This window comes from Palaemon carinicauda, chromosome 21 (genome assembly GCF_036898095.1).
Source record: "Palaemon carinicauda isolate YSFRI2023 chromosome 21, ASM3689809v2, whole genome shotgun sequence".
NCBI lineage: Eukaryota > Metazoa > Arthropoda > Malacostraca > Decapoda > Palaemonidae > Palaemon > Palaemon carinicauda.
This window is the reverse complement of record NC_090745.1, coordinates 3679335-3692617: the sequence shown is the minus strand read 5'-3', so window position 1 is coordinate 3692617 and position 13283 is coordinate 3679335. Positions and strand designations below refer to the sequence as shown.

The 13283-nt window shown below is 36.9% G+C and overlaps 4 protein-coding genes across 6 annotated transcripts in view; 3 read left to right on the top strand and 1 right to left on the bottom strand.

Annotated features, from left to right (window-relative positions):
- Positions 1-706, bottom strand: part of Dysb (Dysbindin) — a 53353-nt gene extending 52647 nt beyond the window's left edge. The window contains exons 1-2 of one of the 2 annotated variants that reach the window (XM_068344790.1): positions 598-706; positions 291-462 (exon numbers count right to left, since the gene is read on the bottom strand). In XM_068344790.1, coding sequence (XP_068200891.1) covers positions 291-346 — 56 coding nt within the window. In that variant the 5' untranslated portion in view covers positions 347-462; positions 598-706. Of the gene's footprint in view, positions 1-290; positions 463-565 lie in introns of both variants that reach the window. The other variant, XM_068344791.1, reaches the window with a different exon arrangement.
- LOC137615159 (transient receptor potential channel pyrexia-like) overlaps positions 1-13283 on the top strand; it is a 495727-nt gene that overhangs the window by 111335 nt on the left and 371109 nt on the right.
- LOC137615154 (origin recognition complex subunit 5-like) overlaps positions 3985-13283 on the top strand; it is a 46226-nt gene continuing 36927 nt past the window's right edge. For both annotated transcript variants that reach the window (XR_011039166.1, XM_068344788.1), the window contains exon 1: positions 3985-4095. The gene's annotated coding sequence lies outside the window, so the exon portion shown is untranslated. The remainder of the gene's footprint in view (positions 4096-13283) is intronic.
- Positions 4147-12554, top strand: tst (twister). The gene is made up of 2 exons (XM_068344787.1): positions 4147-4301; positions 8066-12554. The coding sequence occupies exons 1-2, from the start codon at positions 4271-4273 to the stop codon at positions 11713-11715; spliced, it is 3681 nt and encodes a 1226-aa protein (XP_068200888.1). The 5' UTR covers positions 4147-4270; the 3' UTR covers positions 11716-12554.

Sequence of the window (13283 nt, the reverse complement as noted above, 5' to 3'; positions counted from 1 at the left end):
TAATTTTACCGACAAGACCATGCAGTACCTAAGCTTGGGCAAATCTATTTGTGATCAAGATAATTGGTTTCTTAAAGAACATAAACAAATTGCAAATGAAATAAAGATAAAATTCAGTGAAACAACATTATTTACTACAAAGAGAATAGTTTTTCCTATTGAAAATGCTGTTCCGTCCTTAACTATAATATTACCGACAAGACCATGCAGTACCTAGAGTAAGGCAAATTTGTCCGTGATCAAGATAATCGATGTTCTATCAAATATAAAATAATTAATGGATAGTTTACCCCGCTGTGATCCCATCTTGCACAGTCTGGATATTCTTCCTGAGAGATTCGAACATGATAATCGCGAATCTGTGAATCTGTCTTCCTTCCGAAGTGCAAATCGATGTCAACGTCGAGTCTCTGCCGACGTCCGAATCACTCGACGATGTCTTGGATGACTTTCAATCGTTGTCTTAAAGAATAAGATGAAACGAAATAATATAGAAATCCTATGATTAAAATCTGGAGAAATACAATGCTGATTAAAATGGGTCTATAAAAACGGGCACACCTACACATTTCTATTCTACCAACGATGTTATTTTACCTAAAGGGGTCGATAAATCGAGTACATTGTTTACATCCTGACGGTTTGGTCCTCTGTTACTCATGTGGGGGAAATGTAACGGTTTTATTTAGCAGTCAATAGATGGCACTGTGCCACAACCCAGAAGCTATTATTATTATTATTATTATTATTATTATTACTCGCTAACCTACAACCCTAGAGTTCTCTTGCTCTAGAGTACAGTAGTACACTCGTGTAAGCTTATCTATCTTATTTATCTTCCTCTTGTGTTTTTTTTTATATGAAAAATCTAATTTAATGTTATTACTGTTCTTAAAACATTTTATTTTGATTGTATTCTTCTCTTGCAATGTTGCAACGTTTTCATTTCCTTATTTCATTTCCTCACTGGGCTATTTTTCCCTGTTGGAATCCTCGGGCTTATAGCTTCTTGCTTTTCCAACCAGGGGTGCAGCTTATAATAATAATAATAATAATAATAATAATAATAATAATAATAATAATAAAGAGCAAGATACTATAAGCCCTAGGGCTCCACCAGAGAAAATAGCCCAGTGAGGACAGGAAATAAAGGAAATACTGAGTGACTTGTGGCCCACTGCATTGCAGTTAATACCAGTTAATGAAAGGGAAATTTCATTGATCACAGTCATCATAAACTATCTACTTAAAATTATCTGAAACTGATCATGGAACTAACTGAATAGATACTAGATAATTAAGGTAATCATGATGGATGAAAATCTTAATATATTCTTAATTTGCATTGATATTATTATTCTATTTCTATGTTTTATAATATGTTAACGGTTGAAACCTTATATGAATAACGAGAGATGAAATTAAAATTAAATAAATTGTCTGACAATATAAGACTAAAATTTATTCAATAAGGCCTATTGCTCTGTTCTTTGCAGTGCATTGAACAGGGTGCCAGCCCATCCGCCAAAATAAAGTGAAAAGATAACCATATTTGGTAATGATATCCGTTATATGTTATTCTATTAAGTTTCTATTTATCAAAAATAATTTCAAAACTGTCACCTATTAAAATCCTACATAATAAACACGTTTATTGAACGATTTTTTTCCCTTCTTTTCAACACACCGGTTGGTACAACACATGGATTATTCTCCTTAACGCTATGTCATACGTCCAACAAACACTTTATAGCACAGAAACGAATTATTCTTATTAGAAAAAACCGAAAAAACATCTTACAAAATGTAGTTCACATATTAAACTTGTAATTTCACGAACAGGTTAAGGATGAAGACAGCACAGTGTCAGACGAAAATCTCTCTCTCTCTCTCTCTCTCTCTCTCTCTCTCTCTCTCTCTCTCTCTCTCTCTCTCTCTCTCTCTCTCTCTGCGGTTACCTCAATGCACCACTGGCTCTCGCTTCGAGATAAATCTGAAAGACAGAGGATAACTATACACACATTCATGTTTTTACGAACTTAAATTCATACTATTCCATCATCCACACACACACATTTATTCGAATCCATTACATCTTAAGGACATCTACAAGGAAAGTATATTGATTGTAATAAGTGCATGAAATAGATTGGATATGTATCACCAAATAAAGAAATATCACTGTAAAATTTTTTACTTAAAATCGGCGAGTAAGATAGATTTTAGTGCAATTAGGCCTATATACAAATTCTATGAAATGTCAATAGTAAAATATTGTAATTCTTATGTGCTTTGAGAATCTTGAAGTTGAAAATTAAATGGCTAAAGGTATTTTTTTTTTCAAATATATCACTGGCACGTTTAAACTTCAAGTAAATTAACACTATATTGCACACACTTAAACTTTCTAAATGTCACGCCATCTCTTCGATCTTTATTAAGCTTATTGGAAACATCCATGACTGGCGTTCTGCCAGACTGGAGTTCGACTCCTGTTGAAGGTCAATAATTTCTTGTAATGTGAGGTAGGGATAGTGGGTTTGGGGGAGCCTATATAGGTCTACCTGCTGAAGCATCAACAGCCATTGCTTGGCCCTCCCTGGTCCTAGCTTGGATGTTGAATGGGCTTGGGTGCTGATCTTATATGTATAACTTATGGTTAGTCTACAGGGCATTGCATTGTCCCTTGCCTCTGCCATATGTGAGTGACCTTTCAACTAATACATGCATTGTTATCTGTTATCCAAAGAACTTGAAGTTCTTGATACCGTCGCTTTCTCTCGGTACCCATGAGCATCAAGATCTACTTAGAAACCATCAATTAACAATATTTCCAAACTAGTGTACGCGACCCGTAAAAAATGACCGCTAAATATTTAGATAGATATGTAAACATGGTAGCTCAAAAAAACTTGATTTGAAAATTATTATTAAAGATTTCTAAGATAAAAAAAAAACTGTAAAATATTTATAGCAGGTCTATGCAAAGCAGCATGCCAGTTATTATCTTGTTATAAAAAAACATTAACAACTCCAGATGGGTTTTTAATTTGTTATATTATTGTGGCTAATAATGGAGTCTCAACGCTTTTTGGCTGTGACTAGCATACTATATGAAGACTAGAATATCAAACTATAGCTTTTATAGTAGATGAGCCTTACTAATTATGAACCTTTCTAATTATGCCCCTCATTTCCTGACACTGACTATGCCAAGCTCTTGCCATCACAACCTTTAATCTATGGAACTGTGCACCCCAATGTATCTCAAGTAACACAAATTAACTAGTAAAATATAACCATAAGATAAATAAGTTCCTGCATAAGTAAATTAATTGAGTTATAACAACCTTACGAAGAAGACAAAGAAAGAAGTGGAACCATTTTCATTTAATGAAAGAAATATATAAAAAAACAAAGAAATTTTATACATAATGGGGAGAAAAAGATAAAATTATATGAATTGAAAACAAACTCAAATCTACATTAAATCGCCTCGAACCTGAACCTAAAAAGTGCATTTATTTATTATTTTCATGCTTAATGGAACAATATATAAGTATACTGAATATGTTGCAAAATCCTAGCAAGGAATTTAGAAGTACCAAACTTAATACAATATTTTGCCAAAACTGATAACAAGGTAAAATGGGATAAAATTAAAGAATAAGAATTTCATTAAAATATTGATTATGGTACAGGTAAAAAGTTTAATTACAGTAACGATTATAATGTTAGAAGCTTTGCACCTGTCTATTATGTAATAGAGTGCCCGCAAACCTATTTTGCGGAGAGTGCAGTAAGGATAAGTAACCATGTTAAATATGAATGAAAAAATAGACAATTCACATTATGAAATATTATCGTTCATGTATAAATCTACATTTTATTTAAAGATCAAAATGATTGAAAGTCATTTTTTAATTTGCAAATCAACACAAGCGTAACCACTGTTGGTTGCAACTTGCAATTCTCAATTGATTTTACAGCTGACAAGTGACAAAAGAAATTATAGTTGCGCATGTCGTACAGTTCCCGCCAGAAGATCAAAACATTGAGGTCCTTTCCTATTTTGGGACGATTTCTCATCGCCAGGTAAGTGATTTCGTATTTTCCATCGAATTCTTACGACTTTGCGCCATTTCGAAGGTAATTTAGATGAAATAACGACGGGATAATGTGAAGATATGGAAGAAATGACGCCACAATTTTTCCGAGGATACGTGTACGAAACCAACCGTGCTGTCTGCATGTTGCTGATTATCTTCGTATGACGGAACCTCTTCCCGTCTTTCACCAAGGTAATTATCTGATTATTTCTTATTCTTATTATACTTATATGTTATTCTTAGTATAATGCATGCTTTGGAATTTGTACTTCATATCTATATTTGGATAGTAGTCACAATTAGATTTGCTTTAGGGTTCCCGTATCCATACGGTAACCACCCCAAACCCGATGTCATACTAAACCCTAAAATGTTAATCTTGACTGTTTACCTAAAGTAGAGTTAGGCTAATAATAAGATTTGAGGTTTAGGTTTTATACATATGGTAATTGTTAACAGGCAGTTGTTGGTAAACATCAAAACCTCCTCCCTAGCCTAGCCCAGTAAAATTATAGGAGCCTTTGTATATCAGCGGCCAGTTCCTCCCGCATGGATTAAAAATGGACATCAACTAACCTAAACTTTCCCTCGTAATCTAACCTACGAGCCGTGTCCATACCTACTTACCTAACGGAAGGGCTAACGGTCCCCTGCGACCCCCCTCACTACACTGCCATATTCTAAGTTTGTCAAAATAATACGTACAGGTGGCCGCTATCATACATACACCCCAAATTATAGAATAGTATAATAATCGTAACATAGGAAACGAGACTGGATTGTGGTGTATTTTATGGTGTCAAACGTTTTTTATAATAATTATTGTCGAAAACCCATAGTTTTCTATTAAAGGCGGGTTACTCATCTTAACTGAAGAACACTAGATTTCGTATGAATGTTTGAAATACCTCTGAATACACACTACCAGTCGGTAATATTTCACCAGCGTCCCACCCAGTCATTACCGCATGCCAGTACACAGGAGCAAAAGCTATTAAGAACTCATCGAAATATTACCGAACTCAAATGGTTTAGCCCCGCCATGCGCTCGCTTCGCTCGCCAAAAAATAAAAACATCAAGCTCTTATATACTAACAAGAGGTAGTGGCTGAGTGGGACTCTTTTTAACGAAATATTACCCTACCAGCCTAATGTTAGGAGCCTTTGTAATGCGTTGGGACAGGGTGAGGAACGCTTATGTTATTGGTACTAACTTGCAAAAAGGTCGTTTGTTTTGGCAAAGATGAGTCGATTTCCGGTATTGCTGTATTTACCGTCAGGGTAATGTTTCCTAGTAAAAGCTAACTTTTCCTTATAGAAAAACACACATTTTATCGGAAAAGCAACAGAGACTGACATAGTCTTGTTAAGTCTATATATTAATTATCTGTTTTAATGTTGTTAATGTTTTTTTGTATAGATTGTATTTTAATTTTTTCATTACTTCTGATATCGTTTATTTATTTCCTTATTTACTTTCCTCATCGTTTATTTATTTCCTTGTTTACTTTCCTCACTGCGGTATTTTTCCCTGTTGGATCCCTTGGGCTTATAGCATCTTGCTTTTATCAACAAGGGTTGTAGCTTGGTTAGTTATAATGATACTCTTGACTGCATGGAAAAGGGGGTTCCAAATCATTTGTAAGCCACAGCTGATCAAGCAAAGGGCTCCTACAGGGAAAAATAGCCAAGTGAGGAAAGTAATTAAGGAAATAAATAAACAATATCAAAAGTAATGAAAAAATTAAAATGCAATATATAAAAAAAAACATTAACAACATTAAACCAGATAATTAATATATAGACTAAAAATGACTGTCGGCTTGTTGGTTTCTACTAGGAAACATTACTCCGATGGTAGATACAGTAATATCGGTAATCAACTCCTCTATGCCCAAAAACGACCAAGTTTTAATTCTAAGGAAACTAAAGAAATACCGGCATATCAAAACCTTAGGTATCCCTACGGAAAGGGACTGAGATTGATAAATTTAGATACATGCACCATTAGGTGTAACCATGGTAAAATACGGCAACACAATTTATCTATTTTGACCGATTTTGATGCCCAAATATTCGAAAACCTAACATTCTATTATAAACAATTATCAAAACTGAAACAAATGAGAGGGGGATTTTTCCAAGCCATAAGTGCCCCACCTAACCTGACTCTGCCAAGTCCTTACATTTTTTGAGGAAAGGTGGCTTTGACCACCCTTTAACCTTCATTAACCCTAGAAAACAATCTATATTTGAAACATGAGAATGGGAACTTGGGGATTTGTTATCGATTATAAAGAATTCTCTACAAACTTTAAAAAATTGTCCAAATGACCGCAAGCGCAATAATTAAACTTCATGACATGGTGTCTTCACAGTGGATTATGTTGGCATATTTTTATTATTATTAGTATTTTTATTATTAGCAAAGCTACAGCCCTAGTTGGAAAAGCAACAGGGAAAAATAGCCCAGTGAGGAAAGGAAATAAACAATCTAAGAAATAGTGAACAATTAAAATAAGATATTTTAAAAACAGCAACAACATCAAAACATATATAAACGATAAAAAGACTTATGTCAGCCGGTTCAAAATAACATTTGTTGCAAGTTTGAACTTTTGAAGTTCAATCAATTCAACTACCCGATTAGGAAGATCATTCTACAACTTGGTCACAGCTGAAAGAAAACTTCTAGAAGGCCTGACTATTAGTTATTATGAGTCCCTTGTCAAACTTGCACAGATGGGAGTAGGTGTGCCTCTTTTATCATCCTTGTTTACTTTTTAAGTAATAGATTACAAAAAGTAGTCATTGATGGGTACTGTAGTGACTAGGAATGTAATATTTGGTGTTCCTGAGAGAAGTGTTCCCGTTCCATTACTTTTCCCACTACTGTATATGTGTCACGTGGTTTGGTTTTTTTTTTATACTGTATGTAATGTGAAGCGTACGGTAGTTAACAATAAAACTTTATCCATTGTTCCAGATGTAAAACTTTTTATCCATTGTTGTGGACCGTTGTCTTTTATTGCTATTCCCTCTTATTGTTTGCCCAGTATTTCACTTTGCGTCCAGACCTATCAAATCGTAATCATCATTGAGAATTGTTTCAAAATACGGTACTTTATGGTGATTTGCTACCTTCATTATTGAAATCATATTGGATTTAACTGTTAGCCTTTAAAAGTAAATGGGATCCGGAATTTCCACTTTAATTTTTTCCTCCCCACCCGCGTAATGTCATGTTTGTTACTGTCTTTACTATCGTCGTCATCCGACACTATTTCTGTACTAGTACCGTCATTACCCGACTCCTCGATATGATGAAAGTCACCACTTTCATATTTTCATCAATGTCCATGATGTGGATGAATTAGAAAAATAACTGCACATTGTATTGCATCTTGCATGTACTAAACGCCTATTAGATGTGTCTCCAAGCAACAGCTGTCTTTTGTAAAATACTAACACCATCTGTTATTTCTAAGAATAGGAAATTTAATTGGTAATCAGTTCAAGTTATTTTTTATTTATAAAACTATTTTGTATTTACTGTAGTGGTTGAAAACAATATTTTTCCTCTACTGTAGTTGACTGCAAAGTTGTGAAATAATGTTTTATGTTTATTATATCATATTAATACTGTTTATAACAAGTGGATAAAGTATTATAAAACCTTCATTTGAGGAATAGCTGCCCCTTGCTGCTAAGGGTTGTTAGGTTGTGAATTTAAGTCCCCATTGTCTTGGTTTAGTCTGTGTTTTATAAACTGAAGTAGACGTTTCTAGTCCTACAAAGTCTTTAGAGTATAACCTTATGAGTAATATTGGTATGTTACTGTGCTCTTGCTAAGTTTGATTGTTTTTTTCCCCAGTAAAATTTAGCATCAAATCCATATAATATGTAGCAAACCTACCATTTTTATGTATTGTAATATATTTTTCTGAATTTTACAGGCAACATGGGCAGCCAAGGGGGTTTAATTGGCTTGCCTCCAGTTTTGCCAACACTAAAGGAGAAGCTGGAGGAGTATCTATCACCTGAAGACCTGCCAATACATGACCCAATATATTCTTACAAGTGGTTCCCTAGAATCCCAGATCCAACACGCCTCTTTAGTGTCTCTGTAAACCCCGCGAGCACCTCGGTTTTGGTCGAGAGAGATCCGGCAACGGGAGAAATTACCGGACTGAGAGAAATTTGGAACAAAGATGCAGGAGCCACGGCTAAGAATTCTCTCTCGATGGGCAGAGCTCCGGGTCCTCTCGAAGAAGTGGTCAGGGGTTCTTCTACTAACTATCCCTTCTGGCCTGGAGGGTTTCCCGAACCAGATCTCGGAAAGAGTAAATCTGTCCAGGAAGAATTCAGTTCGGATTTTAGTAACTTATTAACGAAACATCCTAAGCTGTCTCGTGGAATGGTGTTTGAAAAAGAGAGTGAACCGGAGGAAGTAAAGCCAGTCGAAGAAAGCAAGAAGGAGTTAGTAGTCAATTTAACAGACATTCTTAAGTTGGATGACAATGATCTTGAAATTTTCAGTGAAACAGAAGACAAACCCTCGGGTAAAACTCTCACGCTTACTCTAGAAGATTTGAACGAAGAAGATGAATCTATGGTGAAGGGTTTCACAATAGAGTCGGCACCCCCAAAGAAGGACGAGTTTGTGTTGAATATAACCGACGCTCCAAGGACTTCTCATTTTGAGAGGAAAGAGAAGAGCACAGAGTGGGCAGAACATATTAACGTTAACGAACCAGTAGATGACTTTAGCTCGCAAATTCCAAATCCAGCTTGTACATATCCATTTGAACTGGACACCTTCCAGAAACAAGCCATATTACACTTAGAGAAACGGAACTGCGTTTTTGTCGCTGCTCACACGTCGGCGGGTAAAACGGTCGTTGCCGAATATGCCATTGCTTTAACCTTGAGGAACATGACGCGGGCTGTTTATACGTCTCCCATCAAGGCCCTCTCGAATCAGAAGTACAAGGATTTCAAGGTTAAATACGACGATGTTGGTTTGTTGACCGGAGACATTCAGATTAACCCGAAGGCTTCGTGTCTCATCATGACGACTGAAATTCTGCAGTCGATGCTTTATAACGGCAGTGACCTGATCAGAGATTTAGAGTGGGTCATTTTTGATGAAGTTCATTACATAAACAATGCTGAGAGAGGTCATGTTTGGGAAGAGGTGCTTATTATGCTTCCAGCCACAGTAAACATTGTTCTCCTTTCAGCCACCGTGCCAAATACCATAGAATTTGCAGACTGGATCGGAAGGATTAAGAAGAGGAAGATATACGTCATCAGCACTACAAAGCGCCCCGTACCTCTGGAACACTTTTTGTACACTGGCACCGGAGGCAAGACGAAGGACGATCGGTTCCTTCTGGTCGATGCTAACGGGAATTTCATCACCAAGGGTTACAACGACGCTGTCACTTCTAAAACGGATAGACTGAAGAAGGGCCAGCAGCCGCAAGGACCAAAACAAGGAAGACAGTTCATGGGGGACAAGCAAGAGAAAAATATGTGGATAGGTCTGCTCGACCATCTGAGCAGAAGGGAGCTCCTTCCCGTCGTTGCCTTCACTTTGTCGAAGAAAAGGTGCGATAGCAACGCGAGTCAGCTGTTGAGTCAGGATCTGACTACTCAACGAGAGAAGGGAGAAATTTATACCTTCATCAAAAAATGCACCGACAAGCTGCCAAAGTCCGACAGGGAATTACCTCAGGTGATTTACATGAAAGAGCTTCTTTCCAAAGGTATCGGGGTCCATCACAGCGGTATACTTCCTATATTAAAGGAGGTCGTTGAGATGTTGTTTGCCAGGGGATTAGTGAAGCTCCTTTTTGCCACAGAAACGTTTGCTATGGGGGTGAACATGCCAGCAAGATGCGTAGTTTTTGATTCTACCAGAAAGCACGATGGAATGGCCTTCAGGGATCTATTGCCAAGCGAATACATCCAGATGGCTGGTCGTGCCGGCAGGAGAGGTCTAGACACCACTGGCACCGTTATCATATTATGTAAAGTCGAAGTACCGGAAATGTCGGATCTGCACCGCATGATGCTCGGCAGGCCTACAAAGCTGGAATCTCAATTTAAACTGACGTACTCTATGATCTTGAACATTCTACGTGTGGAAAGTCTTAGTGTTCAAGACATGTTGAAGAGATCCTTTTCAGAAGCTACCATGATGAGGAACCAGAGTAAATACGAGAGTGAGCTCAAAGATTATGAAGATAAGTTGAGTAAAGAACCAGATTTTGAATGCATGATGTGTCAGGACATAGAAAAATATTATGTAGCGTCCAAGGAATTTACCGAGCAGCGTAAATTTGTTTACAAACTAATCATGGGATTTCCCGGTGCTCTTAAAGTGCTTGCCCCTGGTAGGATTGTCATTATCTCCCATGGAAACTATCAGTTTTACTTGGCATGTTTGTTAAAACTGGATCCAAAGGACAAGAGTAAACTGACAGTGTTTATTCTCAAAGATTCTAAAGATAACGTCAAGTTGACACCTGAGGAAATCAAAATTCAGGAGTGCCTTATAGCTAGTCAGGAGAAGATAAAAGTTTTGGAAGAAACGTCTGAACATGACTTTTTGGAAATAAATGCGGAGGATATTGTTGCCATAACCAACAAGCATATCAAGATTGACGGGGATAAGGTAATCGATAATATAAAGAAACGTCAGATACCCCGCTTCAAGTCCGACCCACCGTCGCAGTCTGTCATGGACGTCATGAAAGAGATGCAGCGATTGAATGAGTCCGGTGGGGAAACCCTGACTTATCTTAACTTGATAAGTGATCTTGGTATTAAGGAAATAGGCGCAGTTTCGGACATTCATCGTATGGGAATCTATAAATCTCGAGTTGACGAGTTAACTTGTCTTGAATGTACACAATTCAGAGAACATTTTGGCATGACGTACACAAAGTTACACCTCAGGGAGGAGATCGGTCGACTCAAGTTCCTCATGTCCGAAGAAGCGTTACAATTGCATCCCGAATATCAGATGAAGATTGAAGTTCTGAAATCCCTTGGTTATATCCAGGATAATCTCGCCCTCACTCTCAAGGGTCGCGTCGCATGCGAGATGGGCAACCACGAGTTGACCATCACGGAACTGGTGGTGGACAATCTCGTGACGGAGAAGCCCTGCGACTTGATAGCCGCCCTCCTGTCTTGTATGGTCTTCCAGCAGAAGAACTGTAGTGATCCTGCTTTAACCCCTGAACTCAAGAAGGGAATGCAGGAGTTCAAGAATGTGGCGAAACGTATCGGTGAAACGCAGAAGGAGTGTGGATTGAAAGAGGCTGTTGGCGACTATGTAGATCAGTATAATTTTGGGTTAATCGAAGTCGTGTATAAGTGGGCACATGGAGTGTCTTTCAAGGACATTATGGAGTTGACGGACGTCCAAGAAGGAATAGTAGTAAAGTGCATTCAACGCTTAGATGAGGTATTAAAGGATGTTAGGAATGCAGGGAGAATAACGGGCGATGTCAGGCTCCAGGAAAAAATGATGGAAGCCTCTACTGCCATCAAAAGGGATATTGTTTTCACACCTAGTTTGTATACACAGTAAACTAAAGAGGATGGCCATAAGTATTTAGCAGTGGTATCTAAAAACTTTTTTGTATCAGAGTTTTTAGGTAATATTTTGTAACACTGAAAAGGGAACTTGACATTACCATTTAAACTTATTATTTGCATTTATAATTGAATCCAACATGATACACCACTGGAAATTTTTGTTTAAAATCTTTAGTATTGAACCGACTTGAAACTGTTGACTATTTTCCGTTGGCTAATGAATAATGAGCAAAGATTTTAGTATTTATACTTCTTGTTTAAATGCTACAGTATTGTATTGGTTCCCGAATTAGGTTTTCTGTATTAGTTAAGCTCAAATGTTTTCAAAGTAAGTGAGGCTGTTATTTCAATTATCTGAAGACACACTTGTCTAATTTGCACAAAAAGATTTCATTATGCTTATTACATTTTCTTTTTGCGCCCACTGTAAACTGCGTAAAGTACAGTATTTCCAAGCAATTTTTTGTACTTATTTATTTGGTAGTGAAAATAGTGTTGGTTTTTTAATTGTCACACATTATAAACCAAATTATACAAAGAACAAAGTTGTCCAAAACTTTAACGAGTGCATTTGTTTGTGCTGCAGCAAATTTCATAGTCTTTATGAAACACATGTATACTTATATATTGCTCTTAATATCAAGCTTGCTTCAGCAGCTGTTATCGAAATCTCTCTACAATGTATACTATAACGTCTTAAATTGTCTTTTTTGGACGTGAAAGTACAGTACTGTTCATGTTCTGTATCTATATATAGAGTGTATATGACATACTATACGTATTATTTTTACATATTCAACTTAGCCATTGTGCAGTAAACAGTTCCATATTGATTGTCATTCATTTTTATTTAATCCTTAATATACAAAATGGGATTGTATGGCAAGAAGTGAGGTTGAGCTTTCAGTATTCAATCATAATACAGTCGGACAGCCACTGGTAGTAACCTCTGCTAACGAAGTTGGAAGGAGGTTATGTTTTACCCCCTATTTGTGTTTGTTTGTGAGCAGCTTCCTGGCCATAATTTTAATCGTAGAGTAATGAAACTTGCAGGGATTAACTTATGTAACAAGCTGGAAATGGTTAAATTTTGGACGGTCAAGGTCACAGTCAAGCAAAATGTCCAATTCACGTAATCAGCCATAAGTTTGGAGATCGTTGTCATGGACTTCAAACTTGTTTCTTATTTGAGTGTATGAAAATTCACATCAATGCAATTTGAGGTCAAAGGTCAAGGTCGAGAAATAAGCTGCCGCGGCAGAGGCCTGCTCTCTGATGAGTGCCCCTCTAGTTAGCTGTGGTTTAAACAGGCAGGTCTTCCTCTGGTTTTGATGTCGTGCTTGTACATTAATTGTTGAGTAGGTTGTTGGTAGAGAGTAAAGATTCTCATTTTATGTTCCACGTGTTCAGAATGGGAAAACTTACCAGACTGTCTTATGGGAGAATGCAGTAGAATACAGTATGCAAGGTTAATGTCTCAACGAGTTTGTGAGAAAGACTGAACGTAATAGCTGGTATATTTGAAATTGGGGGAAAATCCAGAGAAAACTTGGCTGGTGT

What these genes read in the sequence shown, in the direction of transcription:
- tst (XM_068344787.1), top strand. Translation starts at nt 4,271, where the DNA reads ATGACGGAACCTCTTCCCGTCTTTCACCAAG. An exon ending in TCTTCCCGTCTTTCACCAAG is followed by an intron (nt 4,302 to 8,065) that starts GTAATTATCTGA and finishes TGAATTTTACAG; the next exon opens with GCAACATGGGCAGCCAAGGG.